Source organism: Gossypium hirsutum, chromosome D10, assembly GCF_007990345.1.
Source record: "Gossypium hirsutum isolate 1008001.06 chromosome D10, Gossypium_hirsutum_v2.1, whole genome shotgun sequence".
Lineage (NCBI taxonomy): Eukaryota > Viridiplantae > Streptophyta > Magnoliopsida > Malvales > Malvaceae > Gossypium > Gossypium hirsutum.
The window spans coordinates 15,077-37,651 of record NC_053446.1 but is presented as its reverse complement, the minus strand read 5'-3'; the positions used below and the strand labels follow the sequence as shown (position 1 = coordinate 37,651).

General features: G+C 36.8%; 2 protein-coding genes across 17 annotated transcripts; both read right to left on the bottom strand.

The window, feature by feature from the left end:
- Positions 1 to 1,288: 1,288 nt before the first annotated feature.
- On the bottom strand, positions 1,289 to 6,762 carry LOC107930412 (COX assembly mitochondrial protein 2 homolog). 16 transcript variants are annotated; one of them, XM_041102585.1, is made up of 8 exons: positions 6,563 to 6,762; positions 6,109 to 6,259; positions 5,403 to 5,457; positions 3,852 to 3,901; positions 3,429 to 3,505; positions 1,901 to 1,971; positions 1,695 to 1,799; positions 1,289 to 1,607 (listed from the first exon to the last, which is right to left on the bottom strand). In XM_041102585.1, exons 6-8 carry the CDS (start codon positions 1,943 to 1,945, stop codon positions 1,512 to 1,514), a joined length of 246 nt encoding a protein of 81 aa, XP_040958519.1. In that variant the 5' UTR covers positions 1,946 to 1,971; positions 3,429 to 3,505; positions 3,852 to 3,901; positions 5,403 to 5,457; positions 6,109 to 6,259; positions 6,563 to 6,762; the 3' UTR covers positions 1,289 to 1,511. The 16 variants fall into 16 exon arrangements, with proteins under 16 accessions (XP_040958519.1, XP_040958520.1, XP_040958515.1 ...); XM_041102586.1 differs by lacking the exon at positions 5,403 to 5,457 and adding an exon at positions 5,918 to 5,987 and having other exon boundaries at positions 1,901 to 2,182; positions 6,563 to 6,761; XM_041102581.1 differs by having other exon boundaries at positions 1,901 to 2,213; positions 6,563 to 6,761.
- Positions 6,763 to 9,753: 2,991 nt separating this feature from the next.
- LOC107943769 (uncharacterized) lies at positions 9,754 to 21,402 on the bottom strand. The gene is made up of 2 exons (XM_041102578.1): positions 20,430 to 21,402; positions 9,754 to 10,341 (listed from the first exon to the last, which is right to left on the bottom strand). The coding sequence occupies exons 1-2, from the start codon at positions 21,130 to 21,132 to the stop codon at positions 10,046 to 10,048; spliced, it is 999 nt and encodes a 332-aa protein (XP_040958512.1). The 5' UTR covers positions 21,133 to 21,402; the 3' UTR covers positions 9,754 to 10,045.
- Positions 21,403 to 22,575: the final 1,173 nt, after the last annotated feature.

The following is a 22,575-nucleotide window of genomic DNA, read 5'->3' as shown; positions in this document are numbered from 1 at the left end:
ATTTTTCTTTTTCCTCTCTTTAGTACCAAAAGTTCAAATCTTAGAATTGATACGACATACACTTTTTTCCATGCACTCCATTTTAAGCATCAGTCATGGTCTTACAAACTCTATTAATGGTATGATCCAATCCCTTCTCTTCAAACTAACGTGTAAAAGACATGAACATGAAGATTCTTCATTTTCTGCTTTCTGGTAACCATTACTGCACATATAATCTTAGAGCAACAACTGACTAACTAAAAACCAATTTTTGTGTGTTTTTCTATGAAATTTGTTCAAAATAATCCATAATCCTGGTTTTCAATCAATTATGTTTGTTTCATGACCGTGTTTTATTGATGTTTATACACTCATCTTTTCTTGGGTAGTCTGCAAACCTTAAGCAAGAAAAGAACTAGGGGGACTATTGGAATAGTGTAATAAATGATCAAACCATGCCAGAAGCAATCAAATGCCTTTTTCATGAACATCTGGATTCAGTTTTTAATTCTGAGAATAAAATAAAGCACTTTGTCAATGATTTCAACAGCAGAAAAAGCCTTAACATACCACAGCAGACCCCAAGTACAAAGAAGAATATAGCACCTATGTTAAGGACTTTAAGAATCAGAAGCAAACATAAATTGACAGAAAAAGGAAAAAGCTTGAATTAATGGAGTTCATACTTGTATTAGTACTTAGAAACACAGAACTAGCTCTGCTATTGGGATCGAACTTCAAGCTTTTCTTAGTTATACTTTTTCGGTTTTGCTATTAAACTATTTCGATTTTTAAGAGAATTTACAGATAAGAAGACCGTAGCTACTGAGGAAAACTTGCTGTTTAATTCTAGATAAAGCTAATTCAAACACATTGATTCCATCACTGTTAAACAAAACCCTATTGCTTGGGACATTCACCTCAAGCTCGCAGGATCAGAGTTTTATATACAGAAAACTAGCAAGATTTGGTCATATTTCTCCCTCTTTTTTGTTTAATTAATAAACCCTTTCTTCTATCACTAATGATAAAAATCATTGTTTTGGCAACCTAGTCTTCCTCCATTTGCTTGATTGCCCATTACCTCGTGCAGAAAACAAGTGGTTCTAGCTTTTGAAGAGTGAACCTAGATGAGAGGAGAATAGTAAGGGAAGTAATTAGAGAAAACATAATACTAACAAAAATTTCAGTTTAAACACAATGGCAACTACCTTAAAGGTTTCTACTGTCATCTAAGTGGATCAACCTTAGAGGTCAAACATTTAAAAAACTGCAGGTTATGATAATTGAGCTCGATGCGGAAGAATAAAGTAAAGGGATTGTTATTTAAGATTTTCAGCAGTTCAAGTACATAGGTATACAATCAAAGTTTCTTCATGTAAAATCAAGAAAGAACCATGTCTTTGTTCATCATATATCATTCTCAAGTAGGAACGGAAACAATTAAACAATTTTTTGTAGCAGCAACCAAATACCAGTGGCCCAACCAACCACAACATCGTAAAATAGATTCATGAATTGCTATAGATTCATGAATCGTTTTCAGCAGTTTCCTTCCTTAACGCCTGAAGTCTTTCTTTCAGTTTCTTACTCTGTTCAAAATTAGCCTTCCTCTTCAAAGCTTTCTGCCAAATAAAAACATCGTGTTTCAAACAGAGTCACGACAATGATACTAGAAACTGAATTTCCCCCTAGAGCTGAGAATAACTCACTTCCTGCCGGAAACAGCGATCGAGCTTTATCTTTAATTCTGTACATTCACCGAAGAATTTAGTTATTGGATGCTCTAAATGACACTTTTGGAATTCCTCGATGACCTGCCAAAAGATAAAGTCATATGATTAATTTAACAAGAACCAAACTTTCCTTCCAATCCAACAGCTAAAAATATTAGATTCAACACCAAGTTTGTACTTACTTCAGCACACATAGGATGCCTGTGTAAAGTCAGAGGAGGGTGCATTTTTCCAGCAGAATATATTCAACGATCTGTATTATGAAATTTAAACAAGCAACAGATTTCAAATGAACCTATTAATAAATTTGCAGAAACCTCAGGGTGTGAGACGGCGATGACGAGCTTGCTGCGCAACTGACTACCAATTGCACTGCTTGCAAGCCGCGCGACTGACTGCCGATTACAAGGGTTGAGTTGAGCGACGGAAAGAGGCTGTGACGGATGGGTTGTAGCGGCTGCCGGCTGAGAATCGAGTGGAGAGAGTGAGTTCTGCCTGAACAGCATCGATTGAAGTGAGAGATAAGATGACTCGAAGGTGAAGGGCGATCTGTCCAGGAGGTGGGTGAGGGACCGACTATCTAAGGGTGTTTCCGTTTTAGGAATTTAAGGATTAGGAATAGGTTTAATTTAATTTTTTATTTGTATCGTTAAATGTTTTTGGTTAAAGTACAAAAATCATCACTTAACCACGTCTTTGATTCTATTTTGATGATTCAATTTTTTCTTCAATTTTTTAAAATTAAATATTTTAATTATTTCCCATTAATTATCAGAAAGCTATATTGTGTCTTTTTTTTGCCTAATAAAAATTTTAGCTCTATAATATTTATAGATTCTATCAATTTAATCCTAAATCTAAAAATTCAACAAATTTATCCTTTAATGTTTACAAAATTTATCATTTTAGTTTAAATTCTAAATTCAATAATTTAACTCTCAACTTTACAAAATTTTCCAATTTAATTCTATTTCTAAAAAATTTAAAAATTTTAATTTTTATTTAAATATTCATTCACATACCTCTAAAACCCACTAAACAAAAAGAATATTTAACACCATTCGTATTGTGCTCATATGAACTAATGTCACCTTCGTGATGATGATAAAAAAAAATTAAGTTGACATAAATTCAACTAATTGTCATAATTTAAATTAATATAATATTATTCAATTAAATTTCTCTCAAAATTAACAGTTTTTAAACTATTACTCAATAATTATTTTGAATTTTTTTATTTTAAAAATATATAGAGACCTAATATTCGAGTAGAGAAAATAATATAATGTGAAATTTTGATAGAATGAAAAACCTTAAAAAGCTTTTTTTCGCCTTGAAAAGGCTGAGAGAAGAAAAAACAAGAGAGAAGGAAAATATCTGTAAAGAAGGGAAAAAGAGTAGCTAAAAAAGGAGAAAGGAACGTTAGAAATAAAGGAAAAATAGGACAGAATATGGGAATAAGCTGGTCATTTATTGCTTACTGGTTAGTTTAATTTATTGTAATATTTATGAAAAAATTGAAAAGAGAAAATTCCTAATACAATTTCAGATTTTTTGCTTCCCATTAAGTAATTGACAAACTTTTTTTATTGTTGATTTCTAAAACTGAAAACCAAAAGCCATAAAATAAACCAAAAAATACAAGTGCAAAAGCATAGTTCTTAAAAGGGAGAACGGAAAAGACAATGTTGGAGAAAAGAGGTAAAATACCTGATGAAGCAAGGGAGTCCAAAAATCCCAAAAACAGAAACGGTAGAGAGAATCACAATATAGTGTGTCTTTGAATTCTTCCGGGCATAAAAAATATAAGAGGTAAAATTTGAAATGAGACGGGCATAATAACGGAGAGAATAAAAGGGAAAGAAATGTTAAAAAAAAAGGAAAATGAGGAGAGAATAAACAATCCCACAGGAACTAAACAGAAACCCGAAAACCATGACCATTATAACAGCCAAAAAAAGAGAGGTTAACTATCACAAGTCGCAAAAAACCAATGGCCACATAGGCCCATTGAAAATTAAATTCGATCCAAAGAAAATTTACTTTAATTTTGACAATTTAGAAAACAACAATCAAATAAAACAAACGCATCAATGTTACTGCAAACAAAACCATGAGATTGTAGAGAGATACCTTGGGTTGATATGAATGGCCGACGTCCACAAAAGAGAAACCTTCGTCTTCTACATAATTAACAATACCAAAGCGAAGATGAGTAATTTGGATTTTTTGAAAAATAAATCAGTAATACGATTCAAATATGAAACTTTGAAAGAAAACTCTCATCGTAAGATCAAAAAAGGTAAATATACTGCGTTCTTCATAAGAAAGAAAACAACACCTAGTTAACATCTTCTAATGCAACACAATAAACCCTTGTAACTACTTTGTAATATAAAACAACATTTTCAGTTAAATTGCATCCCTAATTCCATCCAGGCCATGCATTTAGATATTACCCGAATATTTCAATCAAAATCTAATTCCAAATCATATAAGCACCAGCACACAAACAGTTCCAACTAAGTTCATCGATGACCTCCACTCAACTATTTTAAAGAAAACCTATCCCAATCCTTACTGATGAGTGAAAGCACCTAGCAGTGTGAAAAGAAAACCAAAGACTAATATGCACCACCTTAGCACCAGATAAAATGCAAGAATTTTCACTCCAAATATGACAATGTTCTTCTAGTTAAAATTGATATTGATCCCAAAGTCTCTTACGTTCTATTCTATTTGAAAACACACAACAACGCCATACAAACTGTATTTTTCCTTTAAAAAAGAAAATCAAACAACACTTGTATAAGGAAAGTGGCCTTAAATATATATTAACTGTAGATTAAATGAAAACAGCCAAGTGTTCAAGTAATTGGAAACAGCTATTCCCTGACCTTAAATATATATAAACTGTAGATTAAAGATATTAACCTCATATAACACTCAAGATTAAACTTACCAGTAAACAGAGAGTAGGCTTTCCCTAACATACCTATATCTTGACAGTTCAGAAAATTAGAGCATAACTTTTTCACATTGTCCTAATCAAATTTCCACATCAACCATTAATAATTCGGAAAATTTTGAATTAAACCCAAGGCACCACAAGAAGGTTATTCAAAGAATCAAATTCATGCAAACTAATATGATATAAACCGAAGTCATTAACCAATGGCTTAAAAAGGAAAGTGGGCTCAATTTGTTAGTTTCTATCTCACAAACACAAACACTCTAACTAAAAACAAGGCAAGAAAGATACTAACTAAAAACAGTTATATATGGACAGGAAGACTACTACATATCCCAAGGACAGGCCGATTAAACTAATTATTGTAGAGTTTCACAGGGAATTATTTAATTAAAGTCATTCATATGCGCCGATTTACTGATGGTTGACTTAACAATTGGGATACTCGTTTCACAGTACTTATAATCCAGCCAATCAGAGATTTTTCTTTCACAGCACATCAGACTAGAAAGCAGTTTTTTATACACGAGATCATTAGGCTATCTGGACTGTCACATTAGAAAGAAAGACAGGCAAAAAAGTTTAAAGCATTATCTTAAGTGAGATAAAAGATGAAAAACACATTCAATTGAATACATAGAAAACAACACATAGTTAACATCTTCTAATGCAACACAATAACCACTCGTAACTACTTTTTGATATAAAACAACCTTTTCAGTTAAATTGCATCCCTGATTCCAGCCATGCCATGCATTTAGATATTACCTGAATATTTCAATCAAAATCCATTTCCAAATCATATAAGCACCAGCACACAAACAATTCCAACTAAGTTCATCGAGGAGCTCCAGTCAACTATTTTAAAGAAAATCTACCCCGATCCTTACTGATGAGTGCAAGCACCTAGCAGTGTGAAAAGAAAACCAAATATGCATTGATCCATGGACAGACTAATATGCACCACCTTAGCACCAGATAAAATGCGAGACTTTTCACTCCAAATATGACCATGTTCTTCTAGTTAAAATTGCTGTTAATTGATCCCAAAGTCTCTTACTTTCGATTCTATTAGAAAACACACAACAATGCCATACAAACTGCATTTTTCCTTTAAAAAAGAAAATCAAACATCACTTGTATAAGGAAAGTGGCCCTAAATATATTAACTGTAGATTAAATGAAAACAGCTAAGTGTTCAAGTAATTTGAAACAGCTATTCCCTGACCTTAAATATATATTAAGTAGATTTATTCATCATGCAGTTCTGACTGCTAATCTTATTCATCATGGACAATCTGGAGTTCAAGAAATCAGTTAATACACGAGGGGAAAACCACGACAGACAGGAAGGGATTTATCAAAACGAATTCAAAGTTACATGGCAGAGTTAAATGGGCTGGAGGAAAGAACGCTTACCTCAGATGTTGATAGAAGGCAGAGACAACATGAAGGGAACACAAGGGTAGCAATTTATTTTGACGCAGCTTTCGACGGAAGATTTTCCAAATCGGCTTCGGGTCTGGTGGTTCGGGGATTGATGGGCGAGATTTTAGCCTCGAAGACAGTCCTACACACCGCCATGTCGTCCCCGTTCATGTCAGAGGCACATGCAGGTTTACAAGCCGTTAAATTGGGAATTTTAATGGGTTTTAACTTTTAACTCAATAGAAATTGTAGGGGATTCAAGAATGGTCATTCAAAAATGTAAATCAACAGCGTCAGATAAATCAGTTATTGGGGCGATTGTTAGAGCATTCAAAGCAAAAAAGACCATTTTCAAGAAATCAATTTCAAGTTTGTTCAAAGATCAGGAAATGGTTGCGCCCACGAACTCGCGAAAGAAGCATTAAAACGGGGAGAAGAAAAGCACCTGGAGGGAGCAGTAATAGTCTACAATAGACCCGAACAAGAGGAAAGATGGCCGAGGCACCCAGATTGAAGAGGTTTTCACGGAAGGTTTGCAAGGAAAAGAGATAGCAGGAAATGGAAGATTTTTTTGAACTGGCTATCGATTGGACTGCTGTTACAGAGATGTGAAAAGGCAACAATTTAGTGGAGACCAGGTATTGGGTTCCCTGTTTTTTAATTTTATATTTTATTCATTTTACCCATGTTATTATCAAATAATAAAAATATATTTAAATAATATTTAAATTAGTTAATCTTATTATATTTTAATAAGAATATAAAAATATTATAATTTATTGTTAATATTTTAATATATGAAATATAAATTTTAAATATTTTTAAACAATAAATATTAATTATTTATAAAAAAGAAATACTATATTATTAGAGGGATAAAAAAATTAAACACCAAAAGTGTAAAAAAATTTAGCCAAAAATTTCAGCTAAAAAAAGTTTATTCTGCATAATTTTTCTTTCAAGAGTGCTTTTAGAATCAACAGTTTTTTTTTTAAGCAATGAAAAATTGTCCTTTAATCGTAGACTTCCAATTTTTCTTTTTTTCTTTTTTTAATCGTAGAAGAAGAAACATATAAATTAAATAGATACAATAATCAGGTTTCCTCCAACTAACCAACTTTACAGTCCTCAAACTGCTGCTTATAATACTATTATCAACATTCCCCATCACACTAATACATTGTTGTTACAGTTGCAAACTCCTTTCTAATACTGATTCAAGCTCTACAAAATTATCATAAAAAATAAATCCATTCCTGCGCTTCCATAGGTTCCAACATAATACTCCAAAGAGAACTTTCCAACTACTACTATCTCAAGCAAATAACTAGGATTAGAAAGAATCTAGTTAGCCCATTTAAGAATCTGCATAATCATGAATTCAACAAATTTCTCCTCCCAAACCAACCGCTTCCAAATGATCGACACTACAATATATTTATAATACACATGGTCTAAAGTTTCATCCTCAACTCCGCACACTTCAAATCTCGCACCAATGATCATATGTCTTCTCTTCCTTTCATTGTTTGTTAATAATTTATCCAAACACATTAACCATAGGAAAACTCAAATTTTTTGGGGTCCTCTAAAATGTCATATTGGTTTCCACCATTCTTACACCCCCTCTATTTAAATTATTTGACGCCACTGAATAGGCCGATTTGACAGTGAATCTCCTATTAGCATCCCATCTCCAAGCCAAAGAATCCACATTGCCCTCTTTGGCCGACGGAAGCATTGCTGCCAATTAAGCAAAATATTGTATGGTAAAACATCTTCCAATAAACTCTAATTCCAATCACCATCTGGTGTAACCATTCAAGCCATTGACCCATATATGATTCTATCACTATTCCTCTCATCAGCCCAATTAATCAGTATCCAATGTCAACCAGCTACACATCTCTCCAAAAATCAACATTTCCACTATTTCTAATATTCCAAATCATTCATTGACGAACCATCTTCCATACTTGGCATACTCCTTTCTAAAGTCTCGAGCAATTATTTCACTTGTTAGAAAGAGGCAGCATGTCGTTCTATCTATATTTCGTACACAGGATTTGCACCCATGTGTCGTCATCTGGAACCCAATTTTCATAAAAAAAAATATTCATTTTTGTTTTTGGGTACATTTTATGCGAAGCCCCTTTCCAATGTAGGCTGGCAAACCTGCTCTCAACTACAAAATACTAGTGTCGAAATTCATGGCATCTCGGTGACTAAGCAAATTAAATTTTTGAATTTTGTATTAGGTGTATACTTTAATATGATAAATTAGGTTCTTTTCTATACTTAAACAGTTTGTAATTAAGTATTTTTATGTCATTTTAATCATTTTACGAATTATATATTAGTTATATATGATTGAATAAAATGATTCTTTTTATTATGTTGCTTAACCAGCGAATTCAAACCTAATAAAATCTAATGAGTTAATGCAGTGCGCAAGAAATGACTTGAACCGAATCAGCTAAAGAGCTAGTGGATTGGCCAGCAAGTCGGGACATTGAAGCTGCACCCTAGTCTATAATCTTTCATATTGGATTCTCTCACTGTAGCTTTTCCGGTTTTTCGAAGTTGAATAGATGATTGACTGATTCACTGGTCTGCACATCATTCCTCTAAATTCACTATACAATTTGGGCACAAAATATACCGTAAGAAAGACGGTCATGGCATGGGGTTTGAGCTTTGGGTTTTGCTCTAGTGGGATGTCTGAATCCCTCTTCCTCAAAAATCTTGTAATTTTGATTGTGGATCCATTTATTATGAAAATCATTGAGTGGATGGACGGATGGATACGAATAAAAAAAAAAGGGTAGAAGTGGGAGGTAATTAACCTCAAGAAGAATTTAAGACCCAGTTCACCAGCATTTTTCTTCATGGAATTCCATGACGACCAAAGCTTCTTGTTCTTCATTTAAGTTCTCCATGTCTCTTCACGCCTTTTTGTATAGACAGATATCAATATATACAAAATTATGGAGGGATAGTATTTTGGCAAATAAGTATATTTATGAGTGATTTTGGAGCTCCTGCTCTGAAAACAAGATCCATCAATGACCCAGGACAACTCCCGTGATTGATGATGCAAACAACAAAATTTGGAGCCATGACCCGCGGTGCAGTGCAAGTGATGATTAGGATGAACAAACTTTGTAATGAAACAAGGGAAGGGAGTAGCTCTTGAAGCAGGGGATTCATATTCATATCTATCAATTACAGTTTAAACCCACCACCTCTTCTTCACCTCCATCTCCGTCTGCAACTTCTTAAAATATAGGATTAGGTGGCTGTACAGTACAAGGAAATACAAACTTGACCTACAACTCAACAAAAAGTTTCAAGAGCTACTCCCATGCTTTACTCCTCCAGCCACTGCCTACTTCACGTAATGAAACGTAGCAATTTTTGGTGACTTTTGTCAGTTAATTGACAGTTTTGGTTAAAAAAAAAGGTCAATTGGTTGTTTTTTTTCCCATAAAAACTCAATTGGCTTTTCGCTAAAAGCTTTTTTTAACCCTTTAACTTCATATTTTTATTTTTAATCTTTCATCTTTAAATATGCAGTGGTGATAGTTCAAAATATATAAAAAAAAATTTTAATTTTGTTAATAAATTCAACAAGGATCCGGAAGACACATTCTACTGGATGTATTTGAGTGCAATAAAAGGCCCGACTGAATTTCTCATCAAGAGCAAAAGTTGCAAAACTAAAGCCAGAGCCATAGGAACTTGAATCCAGTCATACATACATACATACATACATACATACATACATATAAACAAACATACATACATACATACATACATACATACTGAGGGAGATAAAATCGAGATTTCCTATTTCACATTGGGTGTAGGATTAAATATGGCCACCCTAGTACCATGTTCATAATCTACAATCTACTTAAGCATAAAATTAGATCCTACAAGGCTCGAACTGCTCAATACCCTTCATAATATCTGCTTTGCAAGTTGTTTTATAGTGACCAGTCTGGTTACATCTGCTACAATGCACCGTGTGTTTCTCACGATTAAGCTCCTCTACGCATATCCGTTTCTTTTCAGGGCGTCCTGGTGGCCGGCGAAACTTGGGCGGTCGCACAACTTGAGCATCCTCATTCAAAGTACTAGGCGCCTCACCGAACTTGTTCCAGTCAATCTTCTGAGGAATGGGGTATATCTCTTCTGAATATGCCTCACAATAACTGGCAACTGTAATGTTGAAAAGTCAAAAATGGGAGATGCAAGTGGCACCGAAAGAAAAAAAAGAGATAGGCAAGTTGTTTAAAGTTGAATGGGATAATTGCAATTTTGGTCCCTAATTTTTTAGGCCATTTGCAAGTTAGTCCCTGAACCTCAACTATAAATAGGCCTAACCATTTCTCATTTCAACTATCCCAACCAATCTTTCTCCCTTAGTTTTCTCTCTTCTCCCATTTGAGAATTCTTAAGGAATTCTATTTGTTTGTAATACTTTGGAGATAGTAAAGTTATCATCTGGTGTTAGTGTTCGAGGACGTAGGTATAATTTACCGAACCTCGTTAAATCTCTTGTGTTCTTTCTTGTCCTGTTTTTCTTTCAATATTTGAGGGTATAATAGTAGTATTTAATTGTGCTATTAAATTACTATAGAAGGGATATTCAGTCTAAGAAAAGACTTGGTATTTAAGAGATCCATGTGATCCACCTCTCTTCCCTGGGAATTGAACTTTGTGTGATTTTTTAGTACAATAATTTACACGCTTCCGACCCTATTGGAACAACAAGTGGTATCAGAGCCGAAGGTTAATCGTAGTATGCTCTGTGGTTGCAGTTTAAACTGATCTTCCACATCAGAAAAGATTTCCTTAGGTATATTGAAAGATTATGGAGAAAACGGTCGGTGTAGGAGCTTCAACATCATCCATGTGGATAAGACCGATAATTGCAAATGCAAGATTGGCCGTGGAGATCTTTGATGGCACGGGCCATTTTGGTATGTGGTAAAGTGAGGTTCTAGATGCCCTTTTTCAGCAGGGTCTAGACATTGCCATTGATGAAGAGAAACCAGATGATGTACAGGAGAAAGATTGGAAGGCGATCAATCAGTTGGCATGTGGCACAATTCGATCATGCCTTTCTCGAGAGCAGAGGTATGCTTTTTCAAAGGAGACTTCTGCAAATAAGTTGTGGGTGGCACTTGAAGAAAATTTTTTGAAGAAAAACAGTCAAAATAAGCTCCACTTGAAGAAAAGACTATTTCGCTTCACATACGTCCCAAGTACCACAATGAATGATCACATCACCAAATTTAATCAGTTAGTCACTGATTTGCTGAATATGGATGAGACATTCAAAGATGAAGATTTGGCTTTGATGCTGTTGGGGTCACTTCCTGAGGAGTTTGAGTTCCTAGAAACTACTCTACTTCATGGCAGGAGTGATATATCTCTGAGCGAAGTTTGTGCGGCCTTATACAATTATGAACAGAGAAAGAAGGACAAACAGAAAAACTCAATCAGAGATACAGAAGCTTTAGTAGTCCGAGGTCGTTCATACACTCGGAAGAAAACTCAAAAGGGGAGATCAAAGTCAAAGTCCAGACTCGGGAAAGATGAATGTACTTTTTGTCATGAGAAAGGCCACTGGAAGAAAAATTGTCCAAAGCTGAAGAATAAAGGAAAAGCTGCTGTAGATGCTTGTGTTGCTAAGCATGATACTAGTGACTCTGAACTATCACTGGTTGCATCATCATCGTCGTTCCATTCAGATGAGTGGATATTGGATTCGGGTTGTACCTATCATATGTCCCCTAACCGGGAGTGGTTCTCTAATTTAGTAGAACTAAATGGATGAGTTGTTTATATGGGCAATGACAATGCCTGTAAAACTGTTGGGATAGGTTCAATCCAATTAAAGAATCAAGATGGATCAACCAGAGTTTTGACTGATGTTCGGTACGTGCCCAGTTTGAAGAAAAATCTCATCTCATTGGGAGCCTTGGAATCCAATGGTTCAGTTGTTACTATGAGAGATTGGATTTTGAAAGTGACATCTAGCGCACTTGTGATATTGAAGGGCATCAGGAAAAATAACTTGTATTACTACCAAGGTAGTACAGTTATTGGAGCAGTCGTTGCAGCTTCCGGCAACAAAGAATTGGACTCAATACAGTTGTGGCATATGAAGTTGGGACATGCCAGCGAAAAATCCTTGCAAATTCTGGCAAAGCAAGGATTGTTGAAAGGTACAAAGGCTTGCAAATTAAAATTTTGCGAGCATTGTGTTCTGGGAAAGCAAAAGAGAGTGAAATTCGGTACTGCTATCCATAATACAAAAGGTATTTTGGAATATGTTCACTCAGATGTGTGGGGGCCTTCCAAGACACCTTCATTGGGAGGAAAACACTACTTTGTTACTTTTGTTGATGACTTTTCTAGAAGAGTTTGGGTGTATACCATGAGAACTAAGGATGAAGTGCTTAGAGTTTTTCTTAAATGGAAAACTATAATCGAAAACCAGACTGGCAAGAAAATCAAGCGGCTTAGGACGGACAATGGAGGGGAATATAAAAGTGATCCGTTATTCGATGTGTGCCAAGAGTATGGTATTGTTCGACACTTCACAGTTAGGGATACACCACAGCAGAATGGATTGGCAGAGCGTATGAATCGAACATTGCTGGAGAAAGTTCGATGTATGTTGTCCAATGCTGGGTTGGGCAAGCAATTTTGGGCTGAGGCTGTGACATACGCTGGCCATCTTGTTAATCGTTTGCCATCATCTGCATTAGAAAGAAAAACTCCTATGGAGGTATGGTCTGGAAAACCGGCTACAGATTATGATTCCTTACATGTGTTTGGATCCACTGCATATTACCATGTGAAGGAGTCAAAGTTAGATCTGAGGGCAAAGAAAGCTCTCTTTATGGGAATCACTTCTGGAGTGAAGGGATTTCGTCTTTGGTGCTTAAGCACAAAGAAAATGATCTGTAGCAGAGATGTTACCTTTGATGAATCTGCCACATTGAAAAAGGTAGCAGATAAAGATATTCAGACAAGCAATACTCCACAACAGGTGAAGTGTACTCCAAAACAGGTGGAGTTTGAGCAGATGGGGATTTGCCCAGTTAATAAGTCTAATTCTCCAGCCACAATGGAGGAATTAGAGGTTGAAGAGGTTCTGACCCAAGAACCACTAAGTACACCAGAACCAGTTGCAGTTGCAAGGCCACGGAGAGAAATTCGTAAACCTGCTCGATTTACTGATAGGGTGGCCTACGCCCTTCCCGTTGTTGATGATATTCCTATCACTTATCAAGAAGCAATGCAAAGCTTAGAAAGTGATAAATAGAAAAGCGCCATGGATGAAGAAATGCAGTCTCTCCTGAAGAACAATACTTGGGAATTGGCGCAATTACCGAAAGGTAAAAGGGCAATCGAATGCAAGTGGGTATTCGCAAAGAAAGATGGATCTCCTAGCAAGAAGGATATTCGCTACAAGGCAAGATTGGTAGCTAAAGGCTACGCTCAGAAGGAGGGAATTGACTACAATGATGTATTTTCCCCTGTTGTGAAGCATTCCTCCATTAGAATTTTGTTGGCCTTGGTAGCACAGTTGAATTTGGAGCTAGCTCAACTTGATGTTAAGATGGCTTTCTTGCATGGTGAGTTAGAAGAGGAGATCTATATGACTCAGCCAGAAGGATACACAGATGCTGGTGGTAGAAATTGGGTTTGTAAGCTTAACAAATCGCTATATGGATTGAAGCAATCCCCGAGGCAGTGGTACAAGCGATTTGATAGCTTTATGAGAAGGCAGAAGTACACAAGAAGCAAATATGACAATTGTGTATATTTGCAGAAGCTGCATGACGAATCTTTCATTTATCTACTCTTGTATGTTGATGATATGTTAATCGTTTCGAAGAGCCAAAATGAGATAGATAAGCTGAAGGCTCAGTTGAATCAAGAGTTCAAGATGAAAGATCTAGGTGAGGCCAAGAAGATTCTCGGCATGGAGATAAGTAGAGATAGACCGAGAGGCAAGCTCTGTTTAAATCAGAAGCAATATCTGAAAAAGGTATTACAATGTTTTGGTGTAAATGAAAACACAAAACATGTAAGTACCCCACTTGCTTCTCATTTGAAACTTAGTGCTCAATTATCTCCGAAGACTGAAGATGAAAGAAAATATATGGCGAAAGTCCCATATGCTAATGCAGTTGGGAGTTTGATGTATGCGATGGTGTGTACGAGGCCTGACATTTCACAAGCTGTTGGAGTTGTGAGCAGGTATATGCATGATCCTGGAAAAGGACATTGGCAAGCTGTGAAATGGATTCTACGGTATCTTCGAAAAACCGTAGATGTTGGTTTAATTTTTGAACAGGATGAAGCACTTGGTCAGTTTGTAGTTGGATATGTTGATTCCGACTTTGCTGGTGATTTAGATAAACGTCGTTCAACTACGGGGTATCTGTTTACTCTTGCGAAAGCCCCAGTGAGTTGGAAGTCTACCTTACAGCCTACAGTAGCTGTGTCTACTACAGAGGCAGAATATATGGCAGTTACAGAAGCTGTTAAGGAGGTTATTTGGCTTAATGGATTGTTGAAAGACTTAGGAGTTGTTCAAAGTCACATAAGTTTATATTGTGACAGTCAGAGCGCTATTCATTTAGCGAAAAATCAAGTTTATCATTCAAGAACCAAGCATATCGACGTAAGATATCACTTTGTGTGGGAAGTCTTTGAAAAAGGAAAAATTCTACTTCAGAAGATTCCGACAGCAGATAATCCCGCAGATATGATAACCAAGGTGGTAACAACAATCAAGTTTAATCATTATTTGAACTTGATTAACATCCTGAGAATTTGAGCACCTTTAGGGGTATGGCGCTCGAGAGCGCATTTGGAGGCACTACAAAAGATAGCTTTATCGAATTTGGGGAGTTGAAGGAAGTGTGTGAAGATGTGATTATCCTAATCAAATCTTCAAGGTGGAGATTGTTGAAAAGTCAAAAATGGGAGGTGCAAGTGGCACCGAAAGAAAAAAAAGTGATAGGCAAGTTGTTTAAAGTTGAATGAGATAATTGTAATTTTGGTCCCTAATTTTTAGGCATTTTGCAAGTTAGTCCCTGAACCTCAACTATAAATAGGCCTAACCATTTCTCATTTCAACTATCCTAACCAATCTTTCTCCCTTAGTTTTCTCTCTTCTCCCATTTGAGAATTCTTAAGGAATTCTATTTGTTTGTAATACTTTGGAGATAGTAAAGTTATCATCTGGTGTTAGTGCCCGAGGACGTAGGTATAATTTACCGAACCTCGTTAAATCTCTTGTGTTCTTTCTTGTCCTATTTTTCTTTCAATATTTGAGGGTATAATAGTAGTATTTAATTGTGCTATTAAATTACTATAGAAGGGATATTCAGTCTAAGAAAAGACTTGGTATTTAAGAGATCCATATGATCCACCTCTCTTCCCTGGGAATTGAACTTTGTGTGATTTTTTAGTACAATAATTTACACGCTTCCGACCCTATTGGAACAACAAGTGGTATCAGAGCCGAAGGTTAATCGTAGTATGCTCTGTGGTTGCAGTTTAAACTGATCTTCCACATCAGAAAAGATTTTCTTAGGTATATTGAAAGATTATGGAGAAAACGGTCGGTGTAGGAGCTTCAACATCGTCCATGTGGATAAGACCGACAATTGCAAATGCAAGATTGGCCGTGGAGATCTTTGATGGCACGGGCCATTTTGGTATGTGGCAAAGTGAGGTTCTAGATGCCCTTTTTCAGCAGGGTCTAGACATTGCCATTGATGAAGAGAAACCAGATGATGTACAGGAGAAAGATTGGAAGGCGATCAATCAGTTGGCATGTGGCACAATTCGATCATGCCTTTCTCGAGAGCAGATGTATGCTTTTTCAAAGGAGACTTCTGTAAATAAGTTGTGTGTGGCACTTGAAGAAAATTTTTTGAAGAAAAACAGTCAAAATAAGCTCCACTTGAAGAAAAGACTATTTCGCTTCACATACGTCCCAAGTACCACAATGAATGATCACATCACCAAATTTAATCAGTTAGTCACTGATTTGCTGAATATGGATGAGACATTCAAAGATGAAGATTTGGCTTTGATGCTGTTGGGGTCACTTCCTGAGGAGTTTGAGTTCCTAGAAACTACTCTACTTCATGGCAGGAGTGATATATCTCTGAGCGAAGTTTGTGCGGCCTTATACAGTTATGAACAGAGAAAGAAGGACAAACAGAAAAACTCAATCAGAGATACAGAAGCTTTAGTAGTCCGAGGTCGTTCATACACTCGGAAGAAAACTCAAAAGGGGAGATCAAAGTTAAAGTCCAGACTCGGGAAAGATGAATGTGCTTTTTGTCATGAGAAAGGCCACTGGAAGAAAAATTGTCCAAAGCTGAAGAATAAGGGAAATGCTGCTGTAGATGCTTGTGTTGCTAAGCATGATACTAGTGACTCTGAACTATCACTGGTTGCATCATCATCGTCGTTCCATTCAGATGAGTGGATATTGGATTCGGGTTGTACCTATCATATGTCCCCTAACCGGGAGTGGTTCTCTGATTTAGTAGAACTAAATGGAGGAGTTGTTTATATGGGCAATGACAATGCCTGTAAAACTGTTGGGATAGGTTCAATCCAATTAAAGAATCAAGATGGATCAACCAGAGTTCTGACTGATGTTCGGTACGTGCCCAGTTTGAAGAAAAATCTCATCTCATTGGGAGCCTTGGAATCCAATGGTTCAGTTGTTACTATGAGAGATTGGATTTTGAAAGTGACATCTGGTGCACTTGTGATATTGAAAGGCATCAGGAAAAATAACTTGTATTACTACCAAGGTAGTACAGTTATTGGAGCAGTCGTTGCAGCTTCCGGCAACAAAGAATTGGACTCAATACAGTTGTGGCATATGAAGTTGGGACATGCCAGCGAAAAATCCTTGCAAATTCTGGCAAAGCAAGGATTGTTGAAAGGTACAAAGGCTTGCAAATTAAAATTTTGCGAGCATTGTGTTCTGGGAAAGCAAAAGAGAGTGAAATTCGGTACTGCTATCCATAATACAAAAGGTATTTTGGAATATGTTCACTCAGATGTGTGGGGGCCTTCCAAGACACCTTCATTGGGAGGAAAACACTACTTTGTTACTTTTGTTGATGACTTTTCCAGAAGAGTTTGGGTGTATACCATGAGAACTAAGGATGAAGTGCTTAGAGTTTTTCTTAAATGGAAAACTATGATCGAAAACCAGACTGGCAAGAAAATCAAGCGGCTTAGGACGGACAATGGAGGGGAATATAAAAGTGATCCGTTCTTCGATGTGTGCCAAGAGTATGGTATTGTTCGACACTTCACAGTTAGGGATACACCACAGCAGAATCGATTGGTAGAGCGTATGAATCGAACATTGCTGGAGAAAGTTCGATGTATGTTGTCCAATGCTGGGTTGGGCAAGCAATTTTGGGCTGAGGCTGTGACATACGCTGGCCATCTTGTTAATCGTTTGCCATCATCTGCATTAGAAAGAAAAACTCCTATGGAGGTATGGTCTGGAAAACCGGCTACAGATTATGATTCCTTACATGTGTTTGGATCCACTGCATATTACCATGTGAAGGAGTCAAAGTTAGATCCGAGGGCAAAGAAAGCTCTCTTTATGGGAATCACTTCTAGAGTGAAGGGATTTCGTCTTTGGTGCTTAAGCACAAAGAAAATGATCTGTAGCAGAGATGTTACCTTTGATGAATCTGTCACATTGAAAAAGGTAGCAGATAAAGATATTCAGACAAGCAATACTCCACATCAGGTGGAGTGTACTCCAAAACAGGTGGAGTTTGAGCAGATGGGGATTTGCCCAGTTAATAAGTCTAATTCTCCAGCCACAATGGAGGAATTAGAGGTTGAAGAGGTTCTGACCCAAGAACCACTAAGTACACCAGAACCAGTTACAGTTGCAAGGCCACGGAGAGAAATTCGTAAACCTGCTCGATTTACTGATATGGTGGCCTACGCCCTTCCCGTTGTTGATGATATTCCTATCACTTATCAAGAAGCAATGCAAAGCTTAGAAAGTGATAAATGGAAAAGCGCCATGGATGAAGAAATGCAGTCTCTCCTGAAGAACAATACTTGGGAATTGGCGCAATTACCGAAAGGTAAAAGGGCAATCGGATGCAAGTGGGTATTCGCAAAGAAAGATGGATCTCCTAGCAAGAAGGATATTCGCTACAAGGCAAGATTGGTAGCTAAAGGCTACGCTCAGAAGGAGGAAATTGACTACAATGATGTATTTTCCCCTGTTGTGAAGCATTCCTCCATTAGAATTTTGTTGGCCTTGGTAGCACAGTTGAATTTGGAGCTAGCTCAACTTGATGTTAAGATGGCTTTCTTGCATGGTGAGTTAGAAGAGGAGATCTATATGACTCAGCCAGAAGGATACACAGATGCTGGTGGTAGAAATTGGGTTTGTAAGCTTAACAAATCGCTATATGGATTGAAGCAATCCCCGAGGCAGTGGTACAAGCGATTTGATAGCTTTATGAGAAGGCAGAAGTACACAAGAAGCAAATATGACAATTGTGTATATTTGCAGAAGCTGCATGACGGATCTTTCATTTATCTACTCTTGTATGTTGATGATATGTTAATCGCTTCGAAGAGCCAAAATGAGATAGATAAGCTGAAGGCTCAGTTGAATCAAGAGTTCAAGATGAAAGATCTAGGTGAGGCCAAGAAGATTCTCGGCATGGAGATAAGTAAAGATAGACCGAGAGGCAAGCTCTGTTTAAATCAGAAGCAATATCTGAAAAAGGTATTATAATGTTTTGGTGTAAATGAAAACACAAAACATGTAAGTACCCCACTTGCTTCTCATTTGAAACTTAGTGCTCAATTATCTCCGAAGACTGAAGATGAAAGAGAATATATGGCGAAAGTCCCATATGCTAATGCAGTTGGGAGTTTGATGTATGCGATGGTGTGTACGAGGCCTGACATTTCACAAGCTGTTGGAGTTGTAAGCAGGTATATGCATGATCCTGGAAAAGGACATTGGCAAGCTGTGAAATGGATTCTACGGTATCTTCGAAAAATCGTAGATGTTGGTTTAATTTTTGAACAGGATGAAGCACTTGGTCAGTTTGTAGTTGGATATGTTGATTCCGACTTTGCTGGTGATTTAGATAAACGTCGTTCAACTACGGGGTATCTGTTTACTCTTGCGAAAGCCCCAGTGAGTTGGAAGTCTACCTTACAGTCTACAGTAGCTGTGTCTACTACAGAGGCAGAATATATGGCAGTTACAGAAGCTGTTAAGGAGGTTATTTGGCTTAATGGATTGTTGAAAGACTTAGGAGTTGTTCAAAGTCACATAAGTTTATATTGTGACAGTCAGAGCGCTATTCATTTAGCGAAAAATCAAGTCTATCATTCAAGAACCAAGCATATCGACGTAAGATATCACTTTGTGCGGGAAGTCTTTGAAAAAGGAAAAATTCTACTTCAGAAGATTCCGACAGCAGATAATCCCGCAGATATGATGACCAAGGTGGTAACAACAATCAAGTTTAATCATTGTTTGAACTTGATTAACATCCTGAGAATTTGAGCACCTTTAGGTGTATGGCGCTCGAGAGCGCATTTGGAGGCACTACAAAAGATAGCTTTATCGAATTTGGGGAGTTGAAGGAAGTGTGTGAAGATGTGATTATCCTAATCAAATCTTCAAGGTGGAGATTGTTGAAAAGTCAAAAATGGGAGGTGCAAGTGGCACCGAAAGAAAAAAAAGTGATAGGCAAGTTGTTTAAAGTTGAATAGGATAATTGCAATTTTGGTCCCTAATTTTTTAGGCCATTTGCAAGTTAGTCCCTGAACCTCAACTATAAATAGGCCTAACCATTTCTCATTTCAACTATCCCAACCAATCTTTCTCCCTTAGTTTTCTCTCTTCTCCCATTTGAGAATTCTTAAGGAATTCTATTTGTTTGTAATACTTTGGAGATAGTAAAGTTATCATCTGGTGTTAGTGCCCAAGGACGTAGGTATAATTTACCGAACCTCGTTAAATCTCTTGTGTTCTTTCTTATCCTATTTTTCTTTCAATATTTGAGGGTATAATAGTAGTATTTAATTGTGCTATTAAATTACTATAGAAGGGATATTCTGTCTAAGAAAATACTTGGTATTTAAGAGATCCATGTGATCCACCTCTCTTCCCTGGGAATTGAACTTTGTGTGATTTTTTAGTACAATAATTTACACGCTTCCGACCCTATTGGAACAACATGTAAAGCATTTCTCTGCGAAAGCATATACATCTTTTCGGCATGACATGATTGCTGCCGCAGCATGTGCACAAGGTAATCCATAAAGTTGCCAATCACGACATGAACAAGAGTGTTTCCCAATATTCACAATGTCTGATGGTTCAGCTGATATAACCTCAAATTCTACTTCATCTGACTGCAGAACTTGATATGTTGATGCACGGCTGATAACTTCTCGCATGCGTGTCTCAGCACTAGGGGCTAGTACAGAAAACCAAGAATGACTTCTAGTTCGACGGTCCTCAAACTCAGACGTCAATTTGTTGTGAATTTGCTCAACCACCTGTATTATGGGTAACTCTCGAGCATCAAGAATCCACCAATCCTCAATGTTTGATGAGAGGTGCCCATAACGTGTCCCTTTGTAATACAACAATGCCCAGCGGGAAGGAGGAAATTGCTGTATCCACTTTGCAGCTTCAGGAGAAGCCTCCTCTATTTCAGCCATTTTCTCTTTAAAAGCAGTCATAGTTGTAGCATATGCAGCTTTCCAAAGAAGATGGACAAGCCTTGAGTTCTTGAACTCTTTGCTAATGCTTTCACTAAGATAGCGCATGCAAAAGGCATGACAAGAATTTGGGAACTTTCTCCTTACTGCATCTAAAGTGCCTTTTTGACCATCTGATAGAAATGTGAGCTGTGGCATTTTCTCAGAATTCATCTCCAAAGCCTTATGCAACTCTGATAAGAACCAGATCCAGCTATCATCGTTTTCTGTATCAACAATGCCAAATGCAAGAGGAAATAAACCACCATCAGCATCAAAAGCAGTTGCTGAAAGCAAAGTACCGAGGTATTTGCTTTTAAGCTGGATTCCACCAAGCCCAACAATAGGCAAGCATCCACTCAAGAATCCACATATGGATGCATGAAAGGAAATAAACAGCCGCTGGAAACGGTTAGCTGCACCAGTGGTGAATACCTCTGCAATACTTCCAGGGTTTGTTTTCTTTATTTGCTAACAAAATGTGGGAAGCATGCAGTATCCTTCTTCTGAAGAGCCATAAATAGCAGCAAGTCTCCGTTCCTTTGCACACCAAGCTTGCTTGTATGGTATGATGATCCCATATTGTTTATGAATGTCATGCAATATATCCTTTGGTTTGTAATTGATGTTATCTCGTAGTCGTTCCTCTATAAAACTCACAATCCAATCCATAGAAGCTTGATGGTGCCCATTTTGTGCATTTTTCCCACAAGTATGTGTTCATTCAAGACTTCTAATTGTGAAAGTTGGAGCATTGGGAAGCTTAACTGCACGAATACGCCATGGACATCCTTCTGTGGCGCACTTAGCAAAGTAACGGATAAGGTCACTCTTTACAATACGCAGCTCAAAGTGCTGTGCAATGGCAGCTTCCTTAATAGCGTTACGGAAGGCCTTGACATCAGGGAACTCCTGACCAACAACAAAAGTGTGGTCTTCCATGGGGCAACCAATACAAATTATGATTTCATTCCATGCAATGACCAACTTACCATTGTCTTACCCAAGAAGGCAAGAGAGTTAACTTTTTTCAATCAGGTAAAGAAGTTAAGAGGGCCAAAAATTTTGAAGCCAACGAACAAACCATTCAGAGAGCTCCACATGAGCACTGTGAAGAATAACCATAACAAAATGAAAATTTGACATTAACAGAAGTACACGAATACCGTCAACTGCTTAAAATGAAATTTCATGAAAAGTGAAAATTGATAAGATATGATTCAAATGGTTCACATCTGACCATATGTACAAACAACCAAAGCATGAAATAAGCAATACCTAATTCATTGGAAACATGCATAATAGTATACCTGTATTGCTAGGAGACACAGGAGTATCCTAGATATACTTCATATTACTATCATAACTGAAAAACGAAACTATGCCATCCTTCCTAAAGCTAAAAGCTAATTGCTAAACACCCAATCTTCATAGTTGCAAGCAGCAATTTACTTCTAAACAATGAACAAATACTAGTAATAATCTATTAAAACCAGGCTCTCAACTTATCTACCAAAATAAAATGCTTATATAATGTAAAAACTCAAACTTTTGAACAGCTTACATTTTACAACAGTGATTACAATGGAAATTGTCCTTATAATTTCAAATAATAAT

Coding starts and splice junctions, on each gene's coding strand:
- LOC107930412 (XM_041102587.1), bottom strand. CDS start 1,945: ATGCACCCTCCTCTGACTTTACACAGGCATCCTATGTGTGCTGAA. Junction 1,800..1,900: donor GGCATCCTATGTGTGCTGAA/GTAAGTACAAAC, acceptor ATCTTTTGGCAG/GTCATCGAGGAATTCCAAAA. Junction 1,608..1,694: donor ATCGCTGTTTCCGGCAGGAA/GTGAGTTATTCT, acceptor TTTATTTGGCAG/AAAGCTTTGAAGAGGAAGGC.
- LOC107943769 (XM_041102578.1), bottom strand. CDS start 21,132: ATGAATTCTGAGAAAATGCCACAGCTCACATTTCTATCAGATGGTCAA. Junction 10,342..20,429: donor CGCAGAGAAATGCTTTACAT/GTTGTTCCAATA, acceptor TCAACATTACAG/TTGCCAGTTATTGTGAGGCA.